The sequence below is a fragment of the Magnolia sinica genome, chromosome 1 (assembly GCF_029962835.1).
Source record: "Magnolia sinica isolate HGM2019 chromosome 1, MsV1, whole genome shotgun sequence".
Taxonomy (NCBI): domain Eukaryota; kingdom Viridiplantae; phylum Streptophyta; class Magnoliopsida; order Magnoliales; family Magnoliaceae; genus Magnolia; species Magnolia sinica.
Genome location: NC_080573.1, coordinates 3512157 through 3534397, shown reverse-complemented (window position 1 = coordinate 3534397; position 22241 = coordinate 3512157). Strand labels below are relative to the sequence as shown.

Sequence of the window (22241 nt, the reverse complement as noted above, 5' to 3'; positions counted from 1 at the left end):
ATCCAATACTCAAGTGGGCAAAAAATGTGAGGATTGAACATGGACGATTGAAATATTTGTGGGGCCACAAAAGTTTTGAATCAGGCTAATATTTGTGTTTTCAGTTCATCCCAGTAGTAATGACATTATAAATCTCCTACTCACCTTTTTCTTTGGTGCAGCCCACTTAAGTCTTGGATCCTTTTCACTTTTGATCTAAGTCTTAAAATGAGCTCATAAAATGGATGAACAGGTAGATTTCTTACAAAAATCATGGTAGGCTCCGCCTCGGTTTCCAGGGCAGGATATTCTTGCGAAAAGGCCTTTCCCAGGAAATCTGCATCCCCACAGAGCTTGGGTCATCCCTGGTGGCGGGTGTTGCAGACAATCTGCTTGGGGAGCCACCAACCCTTGTGAGAAAAACTTTGATAGAGTGTGAGGGAGAACACGCAAGCACTTACAAAATAGCGTTGATGTGTATAAGTAGCATAGACACAGGTCGAATTAGCTTTCATTTGGCTCCCAGTTTAAATGTATCATTAATGCCAAAAAAAAAAAAAAAAAACCCTTATTCGAATGATCTAACTCTCTAATTGCTGGTGTACAATGAAAACAAGCAAGTTTACACCAAGCAAGGCTAACATTGTTCAAATCTATGCCGCAGGTACAATTTTTGAGCCCTGTGTATGAAGCGACCATACGTGCCAGACTATCATATAACTCCCACTTCTAGTTTTTCTTTGACTTCAATATAGCCTGCCTTATCTCACTGCGTGCCACATATTCCTCCTCCGAACAAACCATGCAAGAAAATTAATACATGAACAAATGCTAATTGCACTTGTTTGAGTGTACTCGCTTCACACGTGAAAACAGGTGCCGCCATCAACATAGATGTCAATGTAACTAAGAAAGAAATGAACTGGCCAGAGAATTGACTAATGCTCCAATTCAAGTCTATGTGTGGCCCACATGATGATCATGCCATCCTGATTTTAGATGGGTGGAATTTGGGCACGCAGTATAGAGTGACAAGCGGGTCTGATTTTACACGTATGTGTCTCATTTCCACGTGTGAAATCGTGCAATTAGCATCTCTATTCAAAGCCATACAGCCCAGATGTATGCATAACAAAGTAGCATTAATTTCTAACTACAAAAGCAATTGAGTGCATCAATATCATCCCATCCCAACCCATGATACTAGGCCATGAGAAATGCATTCCCAATCCTAGGAACCAACGAGGGTTGTTTATTCAAACATAAAAAATAAGGTAACAGAAGATACTAAAGCCATCTAACGGTCGTAGCTAGAGATGGATTGAACATCTAACATTGGAATCCATTTGGGACCCTTCTACCACAGTCGTTCAAGATCAAGCTCAGGGAAACAGGAATGTTGAGAATGAGGCCCAAGATATTGGCTCTGATGGCAGTGCACAAGCACACGGCAGCCTCAAGATTGGCCAGCCCTTGGATTAGAGAGCAACACGGGAGTGTTGGTGGGGATCCCACAACCACATTCACCAACCCTAGTAAATTGGCACATATACCCAGCTTCAGTGCATCTCTAGGGCATCTACCACGTCCACCTGAAGGAGTTCCGGGATTTGGGTTAGGGTTAGGGTTTGGAGTTCCAGGATTTGGGTTAGGGTTAGGGTTTGGAGTTCCGGGAGTTGGGTTAGGGTTTGGAGTTCCGGGAGTTGGGTTAGGGTTAGGATTAGGATTAGGATTTGTGGGAGTTGGGGTAGGGTTAGGATTTGGAGTTGGCATAGGGTTGGGGTTTGGAGTTGTGGGAGTTGGTCTAGGGTTGGGGTTTGGAGTTGGTCTGGGTCTGGGATTTGGAGTTGGGTTGCAATAGCAACGGGTACAAAGGCAAGGTCTGTCATTGGCAGTGACAAAAGCAAAGAAGAAAAGGTTGAAGGAGAGGAAAAGGGCAGCTGATGCTGAGCTCTTTGAGGCCATCTCCAAACACCTACAAATTTTAGTAGCAGCTGTAGAAGATGTATTTGGGATGGCGTAGTTGGACGTGGGTTGTGGGTATTTATAGAGCAGGGAGGTTGGAAGTTGTCAGGGGAAGGAATACAATTGCATGGATGGGACAATATTCCTACAAATTCACCTGGTGGACCACCCTTTCTCCTTAACAACTGCCAATATTCCTTTCTAGCCACCATGCATTTGTAAGGCGTCGATTACATGGTTTAGATTTTCCCATTAGTGAGATTTTAGCACCCTGACCGCTCTACAGTAAGATTCACCAATGAATGATTTTTGGGTGCACAATATTTACGAAGTGACCCTGCTAGGTTATTTGGACACGATTTTTATGTAATGACGGGCCCCACATGCAGAAAAAAGGAACTCCTAAGTGTTGTTGTCACTTCATATAGTCCTCAACTGATCTCTAGCAGTGGGGAGGTAGTTGTGATGATAATCCAAAAGGAGATGTAATTACAATTGTCATAAAACAGATGAGAGGTATGGTTTTAATGTATCGTTGGTGCAAAGTTGAGCAAGGAAAAAGTCGAGAAAAAAGCAGTTTCTAAACCTTTGTATGGATGGTAATGACCTTTGATTAGTAATATTTATCCCATGAGCTGGTGATTCTGAACAGAGGGTCCGGATCGTCATGTGGGTGACGTGGAGGGGTGGAAAGCATGACTATCCTTTGAAGGATCTCTCTCTCTCTCTCTCTCTCTCTCTCTCTCTCTAAAAATATTACGTGAATTGCCTATAACCCTACTGACATGGCCCAATGAAAATGCTCTATAAGTGCACATCATATGAGGGGCTGCAGTGAGAAAGGTTGAATCCTTATTTCATGTAAGAATGATCTTCAAAGTGATTTGTAGACCTCACATCCGAGGTGTACACGTAGCATATTTTCATTGGGCCATGTCATGGGTTCTGGCAAGTCAAGTCCAATCTACATGCTATTAGCCTTAAGATGAATGGACTTTGGGGTCGTGTGATATAGAAAAAGCCCTTGGATAACACTACCAATATCTCCATTTACCTCCTCACTTGGGCACTCATCTACCACTATCTGGATCATCCTAATTGTGGGGAACATTGTGGATGTAGCATCTCTTTAAATTACAGTAGTAGGCAGCTGAGTCCTAACCATGCAATTGATGTCTAGCAAATGGATAGTTAAAATAAAAATAGTGAATGATCTGAATTCCAAGGGCCAAATCATATCGTCACCTCCCCAGAGTAACTTTCGGGTTATGCTCCCAAAATTAGGTAAGTGATCCAGACTGTCAAAATTATTATTGTGCAAGATGCAGTGTCAATTAAGAATCGCATTTATTCTTGGGTTATGCTCCTAAGGCCTGTTTGGATACCACCAAATAAGTTAACTTTTCTACTTGCAACAGTAGATAAGTAACTCATTGGAGATAAGTAAGTTTGGTTTATGATCAATTAGAATTAGAAGTAGCTTTTTTATTTAAACTTACTTAATCACTTTAATTTAATAAGTAGAAAACAAGATAAGCTACTTAAGGCAGATTGGGGGGAAAAAGGGCAGAATTAGCTCATCTTAAGCTAGAGGGAACCCGGGGATTTTGGGAGGTGGAGGTATTTGTAAAGGGGAAAAAGCGACCTCCTTTTTGCGTTCTTTATAGGGTATGGCGTGGGTTCCAGTAACAGTGCAGGGCTGCGAGTGGTGTATGACAGCCTCGCCCATTGCTTGTACTAAGGGCTATCTAAGGTAGTGGTCGAATCATACTCCAAGTTTTTAGTGGAGTCTCTGAATTGCCTATCCCAATCATCTTGGAACCGACATTATTGGTCAACCATAATAGAAAGACTGAAGAAGAGGGGGTAGATTCATTTTGTTCAAGTCATGAGAGAAGGTAATGGCCCCGACGAATGGGCTGGCCCGTTTGGGGAGCGAGCTTTGAGGGAGTCTCTTCTTCTGGCAGGTTCCGGATCTCCCTTTCCCCATTGCTGGGTTCTATTAGAGAGTCCAACGTGGGGGAGTAGTTGGCTCGGCCCTAGTCACATCGTAGAGGGTTTATGATATGCAACCTTGGGTTCTTTTCTAGTCCTGGGGCAGCCCGGATGTCTATTGTCTTGTATAGTTCCCATCATGAAATGCAATTTGCTCTTTAAAAAAATGTGGCTCATCTTAACTAACTTACGATCCAAAAAAAGAAAAGAAAAAGAGGAGAGTTTAATTAGGGTTGAGGATGAAAATCGGCTGGCCAGGATCTGGCCCAATACCATCAAGAGGTAAGGAAGAAGAAGAGAAAAGTATTCTTGATGAATTTGGTCTTGTTTGCTTGATTTTATAGCCCTAAAATGACTGTACAATTATACACTAGCAATGTGCTATTTTTAATTAGATGAATTCAAATACATAATTTCTTTATTACAATCAATCAAATGCATGTTTTCTTGAATTACAATCAATTGGCTGTCAGTTTTCAGCTTTCCAAATCTAAGGAGTCAAAGACATCCCGGCCCTTGAATTCTCATGCGAGATGGCCATTTGGTTGATAAGATTTTGTAATCTCTACTATAAGCATGAGCATGCAATGGGAATTATTTACCTGCTACTAATTTTTCAGTTATTGAAACTTTGCCTTATAAAAAGGCATGGGAAGTGTTGAAATTAAAGGGAAACTAGGTAGTTTAAAGAAGGTGTGGCAGAGTACTGGATGTATAGCATACCAATTTGTAGGGGATTTCAGGACCACAAAATACACTCCACTGCAACATTTGGTGTACACAACTTGTACAAGACGCGAGCTCTATGGGGCTGACTGTGATATTTGTGTGAAATCCACTCCGTCCATCAAATGATCCCCTTCATGTTTACCTTCCATTAAAAAAAAAAATCAGCTCCACACTCAACTTAGATGGGCCACACCTTAGGGAAGAATGTAAAATAACAACCAAAATCTGTAAGTTGATGTCACCCACTTCAGCTGTGCTTAAGCTTATTAGCATTTTTATTTTTTTCGGAATTTCCCTTCCTCCTGTTTAGGTGCACCTAATGAACGGTTTGGATGAAAGATAACCACCATGCCAGATGGACTTTCATTTAATATGTTTACTACTCGGTCCCACTGTTGATGTCAGTGAGAGAGGGAGGAACGTGTTAATAAGAGATCAAAAAAGGAAAAAAATAGATATTAATATCAAGAAGAATTGGATGACAGTGCAGCATTCCTGATGAGTGGTCTGATTTCTCCTTGCTGACCTACCAATTATAAATTAATTAAACAACCTGATAAGTACATAGGCTTAATGTTTTCTTACTCAATGATCTACACCGGTGAAGGCGACCAGAGGAACGGATTGGACGTCATCCACACATGAGAGGTTGGAAACAATGCCCCACTTGGATGTAGAGCTGTCAATGCCCGGACTCAGTCTAGCAAGCTCAAAATTCTGAATGGGGCCGCTCGTCAGGCTCAAAATACGGGCAGAAGCCAACTCCAGGCCCGGCCGGTTGACGGCCTGGATGTTAACACTGAGGTCGGAGTAGCTGCGGCCCACTTGGAATATGGTAAGTAATTTGGTACGAGAATGGATGGTCTACATCACGCATTTCACATTTATTGAGAAATAAAAGCTCCTAATATTGTAAAGTGGTACTAATACGTTCACCTGTTATTACTTCCCTTTTCCATTATGTTTCCCAAATGAAGAACATGCACATTTCAATTGGTCACGGACTCACCAACTGTGACATTCTGAGAAAAAGGTTCAATACTCCGGCAGAGTATTAAATCTGCCAGATGCGCAGATATTGCCTAGAAATCACATGTGACAAGCAAGTCATAATCAACTTTACAAAATGAGAAAAAAAGCATTTGATTTGCCTTAAGGAATGCGGATTAGAGGAGGGGGGAGAGGTTTGAGAAAAGTGTCTTTCCCGATAAAACATTACTAGGGTTTTTATTTTAATAGTTCAATTTAGTTTTGAATCCGCCTAATTTTAAAGATGACATCCTAACATGGGCTGGGATAGCGAATGTACAAAATTGATATAATGGAAACATCACGGTGGATATTATAGAGATTAGGGTTGTTGATGCAGAAATATGGCTAGCCTTCCTTGGGCCTTCATGTACCTGCACAAGGGATGGACAAAGGAGACTCTGGCTAGTGCGGGGACCCTCTAGTGCCTAAGTCAGTAAGGAACCTGGGTCTGATCGAGTAGGGAGTTTTGGACTAGTAATTGCGTGTACCTTTCACCATTAGAGATACTCCTACCTATGGTTGAGAAGATGCGGTGACATAGATGAGATCTTCCTATTTAGTAGGGACGTACTGTAGAGGGATTTGAATCTCGAGTATGTCGTAGATATTCTCCGAGATCTTTGGTTGAAATCTTGGAGAGATCCATGTTGCGATGGTCTATCGAGATCTTCAGTTGGGATCTTGAGTAAAGTCGATTGGAGCAAGGTCGGAACCTTTGAGGATGGTGTTATACTGACTGAAGTTTTGCCAACTTGGGACGACGACGTGGGGTTTCGCCAACCTGGCAGCTTTGCAAAGGGCAGGCGGGGCTTAGTCAACCTTAATTAGGCTCCCCGACTTATACTTAATGTGGTTGTGGAGCTGAGTTCGAGCTGGTTCCTTGATCAATAGTGGTCTTAAACTGAGGCGGCTATTTGATCGGTCTTATCCCATCTGACGTGACCTTTAATCGGCTGACCCATTTTTCCGGTAACAAGGGTTAAGGGGATTCTTTGTATTACTGGGTTATAGGGTATACCCATGTGACAACCAACTTAAATGGAGTTTGCCCAAAAATCTGACAGATGGGAAGATCCCGACATATGTTTTGAATGTGGTAGGTCTGCATAAATTTTCGAAGTATTCAATGGAGTAGGCCCAAATTCTCCAACACGGGAACGGATCAAAGCATTTATGGAGTTGCGGGAGATTAATTAGGTCCTGATCGGCGTTTTTACTCTAAATCTATGCCATCCATCAGTTACGCCATCCCTTGCTTGGCTTTGATCCCAGAAATCAAGCTGGTTCAATACTCAGGTTAGCCACCTCAAAGAAACTATACCCAAAACCTCTAAATTCATGTGGTATGGCCGGAACTGAGATTTGTAATGCTGTTATTTCTGGGCAATTCTTTTATCCCGTTGAGGTACATCAAATGAATGGACTGGATGGCATATAAATGCCACAGTGCACCATACCCAAAAATAACTGTGGATGTTCCATCCCAACTGTTTCTTAGACCCTACTCGAGTTTTTGATTACTGTGGTTTTTGAGAGGCATCATACCTGATGGACGGGATGGACGGGATGGATCTCTTGGTCTGTGAAACTAACCTCCCAAGGCACCTAGGGGGGAGGTACACTAACGCAGTTTTGGGAGATACCATGCCTTTGGGTCATTACCGTACATATGCCATGTACGTGATCCAAACCATTCATTATATATGTCTAATCGTGGAAGCACATTAGACCAATTCTCGCCTAATTGTGCCATCCTAACGTTTAAGAAATATTGTATAAATGGACACTATAAGATAAGATCAGAAAAAGTCCACAGTCAAAGTTCATTTATTAGATAATTATGATAAGTCAACACCATTTTTAAATGGCACAAAAAATATAGGCGCTGCACCAGGTTCCAAAGCCATTTATCACAAAGATATTTTTCAGTGAAGATGTAGTTTCAATAATAATCAAAAAAGAAAAAGGATTTAGAAAATATAGAAAGGAAAATATGAGAAAATTAGAGTGCTATATGAAAATATAAACTCACCATAATCCAAAAATTAAGCTTGTTTGATTATCCGACTATCTGACTGGTGGAAATATATTGGATGTTTAAAAATGAAAAATGTCCCATGGTTTTGATAAATAGCCAAGTGGTTCTGGTTATCCTAGGGTTGTTCGGATTGTGGGGCTAATGACCTAGCTACAGTGATTTCGTTTCAACTTGAATTTAGTGTACCGGCCGGGTGTGTAATTTCTAACCGACCGTATCCTTTACAACACTTGTTGCCTGTAGTGGGTAAAACACATGGGCTCTAGAGACCATTGTGTCTTGCAAATGTGAAAACAGACTGGCAAATTTCTATCAATTTTTCGATTAAAAATGAAAAGATAAGAAGTCTTCGCTAAGACGGATTATTACAGAAGGTATCACTAAACCCCTGCTGCCCAGTTTGCTGGTGAATCTTGCTAGTGATGGATGGCCTTGCAAGGTTAGGGAGTAGTGGGACCTCCAACTATTTATTCAGAAGTAGAGAAGAACTTTCACCAGAAATTCGAGAAATTTGAGGCTTGGTGGCCTTGGATTGGGCTTCTGGGAACAGTTAGGTAGCGATTGTCTTCCTAGACTGGAACTGAGATTGGGTGGAGCTTGGTTGGTTGGTTGGAGATCTTTCTTGGGAGTACTGCTTGGGTTGGGTTTTGTTTATAATTTTTTCTACTTTTAGTGAGCCTATATGATAGGCGAGGCTTTACCTTTTTATTTGGCACACTTGTCCAAAAGCTCTCGTGAAGTTACCCATCAACAAAGTTACAAGTGTTGGGCTCTCACCATCATGAAAAAAAAGAAGAAGAGAAGTTATCACTAAGAGATAAGTTTTCAATTTATGCATGGCTAAATTCATAAAGCCACATAACAGGAACACAAATATATATAGTGATTTATGGGATTGCCTCCAACATTTATGCAGAGCTTCGTGCAGTGCATGATGGGCTGTCATTATGCTATCGTTTTGGCTTAACTAGAGTCGTTGTGAAATCTAATTCTAAGCTCGTGGTTGATTTTTTGAATGGGAGTGCCAACCCAAGCTGAAAATGGCCTATTGGATAGCTAGCATCAAGAGATTTGGTACTCATGGTTAGTTGAAATTCGTTCATATCTTCAGAGAAGGGCCTGCAGATAGTATGGCCTGTATGGGCAGTGACGCTCAAGCTTCTTCATTGGTCCGACATATTTCTCTTCTCCTGCGCCACGTTAGAGGAAGCTTTTTCCTTGATAAAGTGGGCCTGGGGGCGATTAGGATCGGCTTCGACGGAGATAATCAGTGCCCTGGGAAGGAACTAATCTAAGAAGGAGCTTGTAAACTTGATGTGATGAGAGAACTCCTCCATCTAGGGTTAAGGGTTTGAGCATCCCAGGCCCCATGCGGGGGAGATCCCGGCCCCTCCCGTAAAACCAGGGGAAGACCACCATCAAACGGCATTCCAACGCACCTCCCAAATCGCCCTCAACCCCTTCACTTTACCCTCGAAGACAGTCTTCTCCAGCACGAATTAGTACGACTACCTCTCACAAATCCGACTTCAGTCTGTATGTGGGGAACATCACCTTCGACACCACCTGCAAAGATTTATGGGGAATATTCAATAGGTATGGCAAACTGCTCGATGTTTACATCCCCAAGCGTCCGGGCGCCTCCAAACCTTGGGGCTATGCTTTTGTTCGTTTCCAATACGAGCAAGATGTTATGACAGCAATCCAAGTCCTTAATGCGAGACGAATCGATGGGCGAATCATCACTGTCAACTGGGCGAAACAGAGGAAGAAAGGGATCCCTTTGTCTAGAACAGGCCCTGTCCCGGCGAGCCAAAACCCTCAGAGAACCATCAATCCACCTCTTCCTCCTGCAGTTTCCAAAGGCCAATCTTATGCAGCAGTGGTGCAGACATGAAGGCAAAGCAGAGCGCCTACGATTCAACCGGCGGAGATACAACCAACTGTAGCAGATCCCAAAACGGTGCAACAAAAACTTTTGAATCTTCAACTAGGTATGGTAGCCAAGGTGACTTGTCCCTCATTTCCATCCTACAAATTATTAACACCATTAAAACTTCAAAATATGCATCTCTTACAATTGAAATCTCTAGACTATCAGCCTGAACCTTCCTATTCATGTTCAATTCTAAAGCGGCCTTTACAGAATTCCAGGAAGATGTCTTCATTCATGCTGAAATGGGCATAGAATCAATTTCTCCTTGTTCCAAGAATTTGGCAAAGGGAGACGAAGGAGTTTGGATCAGACTCTATGGTATTCCATCACATGCCTGGTTTGAAGCTGTATTACTGGACCTTGGAAATTCGTTTGGCAGAGTGATACAATTGGACGTCAATGCCAAACATGGAACATTCTAAGGATTTGCCCGAATCAAGGTTTTGCTCCACCTGGGGGTGGAACTAAATAGAGTTCTCAGCCTGAAAGTCCAGGATCGAATTTTCCCAATTTTTGAATTGATGGAATTGTCTCCTCTTCAGAGAGGCCTAGATTCTCATCTCTCTCATGGACCTGTTCATGTCAGCACGAAAGATTGGGTGGAAAAGGCATTCCATTCCCGGCAAGAGCAAGACCAAACCCTGCCACAGGGAGGAGAAAAGAAAGTACAAGAAGGAATTCATGTGGTAGAAAATCAGCCCAGCAATGTTCACAGGCCTACGCCAAGGCAAGACAGGCTCAATCCTATTCCAGTCCAGGACCACCCCTCAAATATTTGCCTAAATGCTCCAGTTACAAAATCCCTCAGCTCACCTCTCCTCCTCTAGCTCAACTCGCTGCCCCTTCTAACCAGCAACAATACCCTCCTAATGGTTTGGCCCTCAATTACCCCACGGTCCAAGGGGTTTCAATGCCCCCGATCAGAACACGGCCTGTTAAGAGCTCCGACTTACCCGTGAAGAACCTCAAGTCCTTATGCCCCTTCAGATTGAGGACGCCCTCCTTCAAAATATTCGGAGTAAGAGACCTCTTCCCCCATCCAGATCAACTGGAAATTCCCCTCTAGCCTCATCAGGGGTGGGCCAGAGAAGAGCCCTGTTCAAATCAAACAATAGGCTGTTTGATGGTTAGCCTAATACTTCCGCAGGAAATAACTCGCCCCCACTAAGTCCCCTTCCAACTGTTTAGGCTGCAAATGCAGAATTCAGCAGGAGTGGAGTTACGAAATTCACAGGCTCTAGTCAGGAAACGCTCATTGCCCCAGCTCTCGACAATGAAGGTTTTGCCATCGACTTATCGCTATTCTTTTTGACAGCTGGAAGGTCGATCGACCAAGATAATCTAACTGTGAAGACAGACACTGGCCAAGCTCCAAGTTCAGAATATAAGGTTTTGCAGGGAGACTTGCTGGAGGTTTCCCCGGGTAGTGAAGGCGAAGACTCTATCTAAAGTAACCAGATGATAGTTCCAAGGTCCACTCAAAGAGCCCAAATTGAATCCAGCGGATCAAAGCTCCTAAAAAGGACAAAGGTGTTGTACTTCAAAGGTGATTGGAAATCCAAGCTAAGAAGGCTTAAGAGACGGGCGGTTAATTCGGGCTATGTGACTGATGGATAGTATCCTAGTATGGAACATGCGTGGTATCGGTAATCGGTGATCGGTTTTGAGAACTAAAAGGCTTATTAAGAAGTATGACCTAAGGATTGTGGCTCTTTTAGAGCTTATGCTTCCTGACACACAGAGAGTGAGGATTGGGCTATCCCCAGGCTTCCACCAATCGCTCTCTAACTTTGATGATGGGGGAAAATTTTGGGTTTTTTTACAGAGACCAAATTTTCCCGTCTATCATCAATAAATCCAACCAATATTTATCTATTGTATGCAATGTGCAGAATGCTCCCACTCCGATTTTGCTGACTTTCATTTATGCTAGCTATGACTGGATCCAACACAGATGCCTCTGGGCTCATATCGCTACGTTGTCGTCAGCCATCCAAATCCCATGGGCTGTGTGGGGATTTTAATGCCACTATCAAGGCCAACGAGATTAGAAGTAGGAGAACGGCAGATAAAAACAGTTCCCTTGAATTCTCGGCGGCTATCGACAATGTTGGATTATTAGATGCAGGTTTCACAGGTAATCAATTCACTTGGAGCAACAACCAAGGTGGTTCGGCGAGAGTGTGGGCCAGGCTGGACAGGGCCCTCATTAATGCTGCTTGGTCAACTAGATTCTCGTCTTTTCAGGTGACCCATCTTCCTCAAATCAACTCAAATCACACCCCTCTCCTGCTGGTAACCCCCTGGCTCCCGACCCCGACAAAGAAGCCTTTCAGGTTCCCAAATATGTGGATCCACCACGACTCTTTCCAACAGGTAGTTAGGAACGCGTGGAATTCTACAGAGTCAGCCCATCCGATCTTTAACGTTCTGCTCAAACTTAAATCTGTCAAACAGGCCCTGAAGACTTAGAACATAAAAGTTTTTGGGAACATCTTCTCCCAGTTATCGCTGGCAGAGAAAGAAGTGGAGCTCTGTGAGTCTCGCTTGCAAGATGCGTCACTGACTGTAAGCGATACCATTGCCTTGCTGGATAAGCTTAGGGAGGTGTCTGCAAACCTTGCTCAAATACAACTAATGGAAGAACATTTCTAGAAACAGAGATCTCGCATCAACTGGTTGGAGACGGGTGATAAGAATGCACGTTTCTTCCACGCTTCAGCAACTGAGAAAAGGAGAAGAGTGGTAATCAGCAGCATCGAGTTAGAGACAGGTCAAACAGTGATAAGGACTATGGCAACTGACCATTTTACACACTTCTGGAGGTAATCCCGAACATAGTTTCTGCAGATCAGAATGTCATGTTGATGGCTGCCCCGTCCATTGCGAAAGTTCACCAGGCCATCACGTCCATCCCTGTTGAGAGTGCGGCCGATCCTGATAGTTTTTCAGGGGGTTTGTACGCTACTTGTTAGGATGTTGTCGGCCCGGCCCTCCATAAAGCAATACTTTCCTTTTCCAAGGTGGGTCCCTCCCTAGAGCTGTATCTGCTACTTTGATTTATTTGATTCCTAAAACAAATGCACCCAAGAAATTTATTGACTACAGGTCAATCAGCCTTTGCAACAGCTTATACAAGATCTTCTCTAAAGTCATCGTAATCAGGCTCAATATTCAAGTGCTTCCTTTTATCATTTCAGCCGAACAAGGGGCTTTCGTCAAAGGCCGGTCAATTGCAGAAAGCATTGCTTTGTCGCAGAAACTTTTTAGAGACATGAATAAAAAAGCGAGGGGAGGGAACATTGTCCTGAAGCTAGATATGGAAAATGCTTACGATAGGCTTGATTGGACGTTCCTCAAGATGGTTCTTCAGAGATTCGGTTTCAGCCTCCCTTTGATTGATCTCATCGAAAAATGTTGGGCTAACATCTGGTTTTCAGTTCTCATTAATGGGGAAAGCTTGGGTTTCTTTAAAGCCTTCTGAGGCCTGCGGTAGGGGGATCCTATTTCTCTTAGCCTTTTCATCATTGCAGCGAAAGCTTTAAGTAGGGGCCTTAAAGCTTTGGGTGACACGGGCTGATGTCAGCCTTTTAAAAGTAGAACGAATTGCCCTACAGTTTCGTACTTATTATACATGGATGATACCCTCGTTTTCTCGAACGGGAGCTTATCTTCTTTAAGGACCCTTCAATCTTTCTTAGTTGCATATCAAGACGCCCCAGGCCAAAAGGTGAATCTTCGAAAAAGCTTATTTTTTCACTCCCATAAGATGAATGAATCCAAAATTTGGGCGATTGAATCTCTTCTGGGGATCGCCAGAGCTTCAACAAGGTTTTCTTACTTGGATGTTCCTCTGGGCACGGGCAGGCTGAAAGCGGCGGCTTTCCAACCCATTATTGACAAAGTAGAAAGGAGAATCAAGGGCTGGCAAGCAAGATACCTATCCCTGGCAGGCAGGATTATTCTCGTGCGTCATGTTTTGAGTCGCATTTTCATTCATACTTTGGCGGCTGCGCACATCCCGTCTTCAGTGTTGTCTTTTCTTGAGAAGAAATTTGCGGCTTTTTTCTGGGGATGGAAAGATAAGAAAAACAAATGTCATTGTAAGAGCTGGAAATCTATTGCCACAATGAAGGAGGAAGGGGGTTTGGGTATTCGCAGGCTCAAGGATATGATGAAGGCTTTTCAATTGAAAATGGCTTGGGCCATTAGATTCAACTTCGTCAAAAGCCTCTGGAGTAGTTTCTTCTCTGCCAAATACGCACATGATCTATCTTCTCTGGATGCTTCTCTCCTCTCGGCCTTTGAGTCTCCTCTGTGGAAGAGGATTATGGCTCTCTTCCCTATGGTCGACTCTCAAGTCCAGTGGGGTGATGGAAAGTGTAATTTCTGGTTCGATAATTGGTCTGGCCTTGACAAACTATCCGATCTTGCTTCGCCCACCATTTCGCTGCCTCTTCTTCAGCTCTGTGTGAACGAGGTGTTGGATATGAATGGTCCGCTACCGCCTTCGGCTGCCTACTCCTTCCTTCCTCAATGGGTTCTGGACTATTTATTCCATTGCGATTTCTGCCTATCGGATGGCGCCGATACTCCTTTTTGGCCTTTTTCTGATCAGGGTAACCTCACCATCTCTTCAGCTTGGGATAGATGCCGTGAGCCTCTCCCATCTAAAAGCTGGGTGAATAAGGTCTGGCACTGCAAACTTCCTCCTAGAATCGCCCTCTTCACGTGGCGTCTGATTTTGGGAGCAATCGCAGTTGATGTAGCTGCTCAGGCTCGTGGCATTTCTTTGGCTTCCAAGTGTGCCTGTTGTGCAGTGAGTGTGGCCCAAGGTCCTTCTTCAGATCTGTCTCATCTTTTCCTAAGTTTCCCACTTGTATCAGCAATCTAGTCCTTCTTTGGAAATGCTTTTGGGGATTCACATATTGCAGACTAGCTCGATTGAATCTAGATTATCTAAATGGTGGGGCACTACGGCTGCCAGCCCATCCAAATCTTCGTGGATCAAGGCTACTCTGTGTATCATTTTCTGGTCCATTTGGAAGACTCGTAATGCTGTAATCTTCGATGGTAAAACTCCAGCAATTTCGGAGGCGATTGAGAGGGCCAAATGGTGGTTTTCTCTTTGCAAGGGGGCGTCCCATTCTCTTTTGCTGCTGTTAGTTCCAGCTAGATCAGGGGTGTTGCTACAAGTCTTTAACAGACCCTTTCAATGTCCACTAACGACTTCCTTAGCCATTTGTTCGTCCACACAGATCCCAGCAGAGGCACAAAATCGATCTGAAAGCCTATCCAGTGTTTGGTGAAGCGGGACAGACCTTTTCCTGGGTGGATTAAGATCAATGTGGATGGTTCGGCTGTTGGAAACCCAGCTGGAGGTGGGGATATTTGTCGATATGATAGGGGGTCCTTTTGTTTCGCCTTCTCTGCCGGATATGGGGTGGGTTCTAATATTTACACTGAACTTTGGGTCATCTATGACGGTATGGATTTCTGCCTGCGTGGAGGTTATCGCCAGGTACTGGTGGAATCAGATTCATAGCGGCTCTCAATTTCCTTCTGGGATCCTCTCATCCCGGCTGAAAATGGGGATACTGGATCACAAGAATTAACCGCCTTTGAAGTAGAGGTAACTTTCAATTCCGCCATATATTCAGGGAAGGAAATACGGTGGCAGATGCAATGGCTTGGGCGGGAAGCAGAGATCAAGTACCTTTTTACACTTCCCGCCTTTCTGATCTATCGGTCCAGGTTTGAGGTCTCCTTTTCCTAGACAAGGTGGGCTTGGGTTCGGTCAAGGAAGCTTTTTGGACCGAGTGGGGGAGAAATAGTTAGATGTATAGCCCGGATCCCCGGTCCTATTTTTTGTGTGCATAGCCAATTTTCTGCTTTATATGATAGGCACCCCTAGGAGCTTTTATTCCTGGGGGTCCCCTGAATTGTACCTGAACTTCCGTTTGGATTAATGAAATGCCCATGTGGCATTTTTTTTGAAAAAAAAATATATATCAGTGCCCTGCACAGGAACTCAAGGAGATAGGCCCCGGTTCTTCTTTCTTTCTCTAGTTGGTTTCTTTTTCGTTCCATCGATTCCTTTCTTCTGTGTCATTATGATAGGCTTCCCCCAGGTCCTTTTTTTTTCCTGAGGAAGCCCAAATGTCCATTGCTATGTAAATTTGCCTTTGATAAATGCAAATGAGTTTTTCCGGGAGAAAACTTTCATGCCTCTCTCTCTCTCTCTCTCTCTCTCTCTCTCTCTCTATATATATATATATATATATATATATATATATATATATATATATATATATATATATATATATATATATATATATAGCTCTGGAGATTTGAGAGAATTTAATTTGAGTTAGTGGCTAACCTGTTAGTGCTTAGGGAGACAATATGAGAGAGAGAGAGAGGCATGAAAGTTTTGTACCTGCACCAGACGCATCAGATCTCCAGTTGGACCCATCGAATGGATGCTTTAGTTTTTTTTTATTATTATTAGCCTGTTAGTGCACCCACCATTAGTTCACACTTCATTGTTAGCCACCCCCTCTAGGGAATCGATGCCAAGACCTCAATGTTGAAACGAGGTATCTTTCACTCGGTCTACCACTTGAGCTATGGATTGGGGGAATCAAATGGATGCTTTAGTTGTCCATGTGCATTAAGTTGTGGGTCGGGCTCTTAAATTCATTTGTTAATGGTGCTAGTAGTGACTTAAAAAATGGTGGTGACTCTTCAAGAGTATACATCTATAGTTGGGACAGTTCGAATTGTTGCCTGAATTGTGGATAGAGCATGAAAAAAAAAAAAGCAGTGAGAAAATAAACCATATGATCTTTTCTTTGAATTTGGGACACTCACTATTTTATTTTATTTTAAAACATCCATTTTATAGCATTAATAAGATTGTTAGGGTTGTTTGATTAAGAAAAGGTATATGCTCCATCAAGAATGGTTCTTCATAATTTGCATGGACTAAATAGCTTTACATCAGTGCCACTAGCGAGGAGGATGAGTTGCACTGTTTTTTAAATGGTATAAAACCAACATATTAGTCCACCCAAGAAGAGCAGGACCTGCAAGAGCCAGACAAATCACAAACATCTCGGGCTTTTAGTCATCGACGCTTCCCATCCTTTACCTTGGAGTCCCTCTCCTCAAAGGAAGGATCCAGTACATCCACCTACTTCCTCTCATCCAGAAGATTGAACGTAGGATTGCCAGTTGGAAAGGAAAGCTTTTGAACCAGGCAGCTAGGCTAGTTCTTATCAAACACATTCTATTTAGCATTCTAATGCACATCCTCTCAGCAGTCAACATCCAAAGGAAAGCCATCAAGCTCATTGAAAAAACAATTGCATCCTTCTTCTGGGGATCCGCGTAAGGCTCTGAGAAACACCACTGGGTTAGTTAGGCAGAGATGTGTTACCCGATAACCAAGGGAGGCCCAGGGATCCGTTGGATAGGCGAAGTCATGCAGACCTTTCGCTGCAAGATGGCTTGACGCCTGATTCAAGGAAAATCACTTTGGGCCAAACTTTTTTCAACTAAATATATGCAGAGGCACCTCAACCACATCAGGCTTGGCAGGAACTTCGGTTCAAGTATTTGGAAAGACATCAGAAGCAAGTTTTCATTCATTATTCTCAATTCCAAATGGTTAGTTGGAAAAGGGGACGTCAAGTTTTGGCTCCAGAATTGGACAGAAAAAGGCATTCTGATTGGTGCAGCAATCTCTCCACCACAGCTCCACGACAAAGATAAAATCTTCTCTGACTTTTGGGATTCTTCTGGCAATTGGGATCTGGCCCAAGTTCAAGACATTCTCCCAGCCGAAGCCATCAATAATATTCTTTATAGCGGTGTTTTCAAATATGATAGGAGAGATAAACTTATCTAGAATCTATCATCGAATGGCCAGTTCTCAACCAAATCAGCCTGGAATGCTATTCGCACGTCCAAATCCAAACGACGTTGGGCTCTATGGGCATGGAACAAATTTCTCCCCCCCTAGATAGCAGTCTTCTCCTGGAAGGTTATGCATAATGTCGTCCCAGTGGACGTCGTAATCCAACATATTGGGATCAGCCTAGCCTCCGTATGTGTTTGATGTGACCACCCTGCTGGCGACATAACTGCCCCGCCCATTGATTCCCTTCTACCCCAACCACCCGCAGCTCGTCCATCTTTGTTTGACCCAATTTCTCTACAGATTCCAGCAGTCCCCCAGCATGTCCACCCCTCCCATCACATCCATCAACAGACCAAAGCCTTCCCATGGCTAGCAACGACCACCACTTCTTTGCTCTAACCTGCGCTCGTTGCGAATCAACACCCACCAACTGTAAGACTACAGCAGCAACGCCCATCCTCCCTAACCTCTTCACTCAGGCCTTTCACTTCAAATTTCAGCTCATCCTTCCAAGCAAATCCAACAACCCAGAACCAATCATGGCAACATGCTTCCATCAGTCCCACAAGTCTGTGCAACAATTTCTCCCCCCACCCCTCATGTGGAAGACATTCACCACCTCCTTTGCCATGGCAGGATTGCGGTACAAGTTTGGAACCACTTTGCCTGCCTCTTCCAAATCCCCATCGACCCCAACCAACCCATCCAATCCCAGATCCAACAATGGACTGCTTCGGCATCTAGATCCTAAGCCCAGAAATTACTCAGAGGGCTGGCCCCATATTTCATAATTTGGGAGATTTGGCTCGGTAGAAATGGAGCTAGATTCGAGAATATAAACTTTTCCACTGGCCCCATTATTAGCAGAGTTTCAAATTGGCCTCTAGAGATTGGTACTCAACTTACTAACACTGGCAATTCGAAATGGATTGGGGAAACTCTCCAAGGCTCCATCATGGCTTCCCATTCCCCCTATTTTTCAGTTGTCAAGGCCAAGATTGTAACATGGGTAAGACCAACCAGGAACTGGAGTAAACTGAATGTTGATGGCTCGGCTTGGGAAAACCCAGGGGCTGGTAGTGGGGTGGTATTTGCTGAGATACTGCAGAGAATCTAATCTTCGCCTTCCACAACAGCTACAGGTAGGTTTCTAACATGGTAGCAGAAACCAGAGTGATGGTTGATAGCCTTAAGCTCTACAAGGAAATGAGGCTTTCCTCAGTCATAGTTGAAACAGATTCCCATACTCTTTTCGAAGCAATCTCCAACCACTCCGACTCATGTGGCTGGAAACTCTGGTACCCTCTAGAAATCATTCATCAGCTCTCTCTAGGCCTCAATCTTAAATTCATCCACACATTTAGGGAAGGAAATTCTGTGGCAGATAGTCGAAGCCCCACTCTACTCCAAGAACATTGTAAATAAGGTCACAGAGATAAGGACAAAGGGAAAACACAAATATCAGCTTATCCAAAACTTATGTAGCCTCCAAGAACATTTTAATGGTAGCATTCAATTATAACTAAGTTTCATATGATGTGTGGTCCGCCTGAGATTTGAATCTGTTTCATTTTTGGGCTCCAGCACTGAAGGCCCAAAAATAAGCTGGCGAAACGATGGACGGAATGGATATAAACCACACACATCACGGTGGGCCCCACGGTCATGTCATGGATCCACCGAGCTCGGAGGTTAGTGGATCCACCGAATCCGCGTCCGTTATAGAGATAGCAGGATAGCCTGGACTCCGAGAAATTTTGTCAAATTCAACTATTTTGATAAGAGAGGCGTTTTAGTTGCGTCGGGTTAGCAGAAATAGGGATGAAACTTTTATCTAATCCAAACCGTCAATATGGTTTTCCAACCTACTTTAACCATGGATCCCAAAAATTAAGATTATCAAATATTCAAGTGGGCCACACTATTTGAAATAGTTGGCACTGGGATGCATACCATTAGTTATGTTTGGGCTCACCATCTACTCTGTTCGTTTTATGAGCCCTGCTAGAATTATGGAATCCCAAAAATATTATCCTGTTTGAAAAATTAAGGTGGGCCTCACCATGTCAAGTTAGATGGTTCATGTAAAATTTTAAACTATTTCATATATTTTCGCTTGCATGGGTGTTGGATCAATCTAATCTTTTTTTAATTAATATTTAAACATGAATCGGCGCATTGATGGACGGTTTGGATCATATGAAAATAAGTCATCTCCCCCACCTTGGCGGTGAGATACTCCCCCCCTACCTAACTCCTACCATACGAAAGCAAGCCTCGTTGCTCAGGATTATTGACTTTTGACCTTTGACTTTTGAGTAAGGAAAAATGGTTGATATAGGCTGTAGAGTACGGTAGTAAATACACATGCACTAAAACATTTGTAAATCCGTGATGTTTTAAATCAATCAAAACCGTCCAAATCATTGAATTAAGTATGGATTGAAAAGAAAAAAATACACATCATCTGTCACAAATATGATGATGTGAGAAGGAATCGAGTATTAAATGATTTACATTATTTCATATGCTTATTTGGATAAGCAGTTTCACTGCCAAACAAATACATTAATCATAAAATAAGTTTATCTGGGCAACACAGTCCACATAGTCGCGTACCATCAGTTTTTCTAAGTCAATTTATGGCATGATACAAAAAATGAAGAAGATACAAATATCAGATGGACCACACCACTGATGACTATTAAAAATATTTTGTGTGCAAAACGGTTTTAGATCAAGATGATATTTGACTTTTCTTTTATAACGATTCAATTAACAATATCAATAAACAATATCAATAGGTTAGATGGAAAATAAATAAAATATTACCGTGGGCCTCAGGAAGCTCTCAGGAGTGGGCGTTCAATAACCACCGTTTATTATGGTGTGTACACCTAAGATTTGTATCTGTTTCAATTGACAGCATAGATATATAAGGTGGGGCCACGTCAAGTTACACTCACATATCCGGGTCGACAGCCAAGTCGCGGCCGTGACGGGCGCTGATGCAGTTTAGATACTGACAAGGTCAGTAGCCAAATGGATACTGAAGTGACGTCGCCGAGCTCTGTGGACCCCACCATGATGCATGTATTTTATCCATACCGTCCAACCATTTGTAGAGATCATTTTATGGCATGAGAAAAATAAGGAGATAGATCTAAAGTTCAAGTGGACCCACCACAGAAAACCATAGGAGAAGTAACACCCACCGTTGAAACATTTATAGGGCACACCATGATGTATTTTTGAAATCCAACCTATTCATAAGTTAACATAGAGATAGATGAAGTGAAAAAATGAAAATAAAAATTATCTTGATTGGAAACTTCTGTGGCCCATGAGAAGTTTTGAACGGTGGATGTCACTGTCCCCACTGTTTTCTATGGTGAGGTCCACTTGAACTTTAGATTTATATCATTTTTTCTCATGCCATAAAACGATCCCTCCAAATGGATGGACGGTATGGATACAACACACGCATCATGGTAGGGTCCACTGAGCTTGGTGACGTCACTTCAGTAGCTATTTGGCGGAAACGGATTGGCTACTCCCCCGACACCAGCCCGTGGCTGGTGGTCGGTGCTCTGTGGGCCCCACGATGATGTATGTGTTTCATCCATTCTGTTCATCCATTTATAAATATAATTTTGTGCTTGATCCAAAAAATATAAAGGGATATAGATATCACATGGACCACACCACATGAAACAATAGTGATTGGATATCCACCATTAAAATCCTTCTAAGGCCCACTGTACTGTTTATTTGACATCCACTCTATTGATTAGGTCATACAGGCCCATATGAAGGGTAAAAACAAAAATCAGCTTGATCCAAAACTTTTATGGCCCCTAAAATGTTTTCAATGTTTGAAGCTCATTCAACACTGTTTCCTGCAATGTGGTCCACCTGAGATCGGGATATATCTCATTGTTGGTCTCATAATTTAAAATGATCTGTAAAAATATATGGACGGCATGGATGAAACACATACATCATGGTGGGGCCCACAGAGTACCGACCACCAGCCATCGGCTGGTCTCCGGGGGGTAGCCATTCCGTTTCCCTACTTGGCTACTGACCTTGTCAGTATCTAATCCGCGTTCGACTCACACCAAACAAGTTGGAACTTGGATGGAATGTATCATTCGTGGCTAAGATCTCGAACCGAATCCTTTCCATATATTCATGATAAGATGCGTTGGAACTTGGAACGAGCTGTATGGGGCGCTATGCATGGAATCCCAACCGTGCATCTCCTTCTGTTCACCATAAGTGCCATCCAACCCGTTCATTAGATGCTATCACCTATGTTAGTGGTGGATTCTCAAAATCCATTTTGATCCATGGCTAAAATAGGCCACACCAAAAGGAATAATGGAGACATGAGGGAGGGAGACGCATAGCATAGAGACGTCGGGGTGGAATGTCGGGTCCATTCATCTGCCCCTGTCATGGTGCGGCCCATTAGGATGAAGGGATACGCTGAAACTCAAGCCATTCCAAAATTCTGGTGTACCACCCCACGAGAATATGCAGGTTTTAGGCGAGATCTTACATTGCTCCCTGTGGTGTGCCCCTACCCGATTTTGGGCTGAGATAATTCTTGGTATTTGAGGTATACATGAGGAGTTACA

General features: G+C 43.1%; 2 protein-coding genes across 3 annotated transcripts in view; one reads left to right on the top strand and one right to left on the bottom strand.

Annotated features, from left to right (window-relative positions):
* Positions 1-21976, top strand: part of LOC131236943 (NADH dehydrogenase [ubiquinone] 1 beta subcomplex subunit 8, mitochondrial) — a 58734-nt gene extending 36758 nt beyond the window's left edge. Inside the window, exon 5 of the mRNA XM_058234545.1 lies at positions 21967-21976. The gene's annotated coding sequence lies outside the window, so the exon portion shown is untranslated. The remainder of the gene's footprint in view (positions 1-21966) is intronic.
* Positions 930-1952, bottom strand: LOC131236922 (14 kDa proline-rich protein DC2.15-like). 2 transcript variants are annotated; one of them, XM_058234459.1, is made up of 2 exons: positions 1712-1952; positions 930-1558 (listed from the first exon to the last, which is right to left on the bottom strand). In XM_058234459.1, the coding sequence occupies exons 1-2, from the start codon at positions 1942-1944 to the stop codon at positions 1309-1311; spliced, it is 483 nt and encodes a 160-aa protein (XP_058090442.1). In that variant the 5' UTR covers positions 1945-1952; the 3' UTR covers positions 930-1308. The 2 variants fall into 2 exon arrangements, with proteins under 2 accessions (XP_058090442.1, XP_058090450.1); XM_058234467.1 differs by having other exon boundaries at positions 930-1579; positions 1784-1952.
* Positions 21977-22241: the final 265 nt, after the last annotated feature.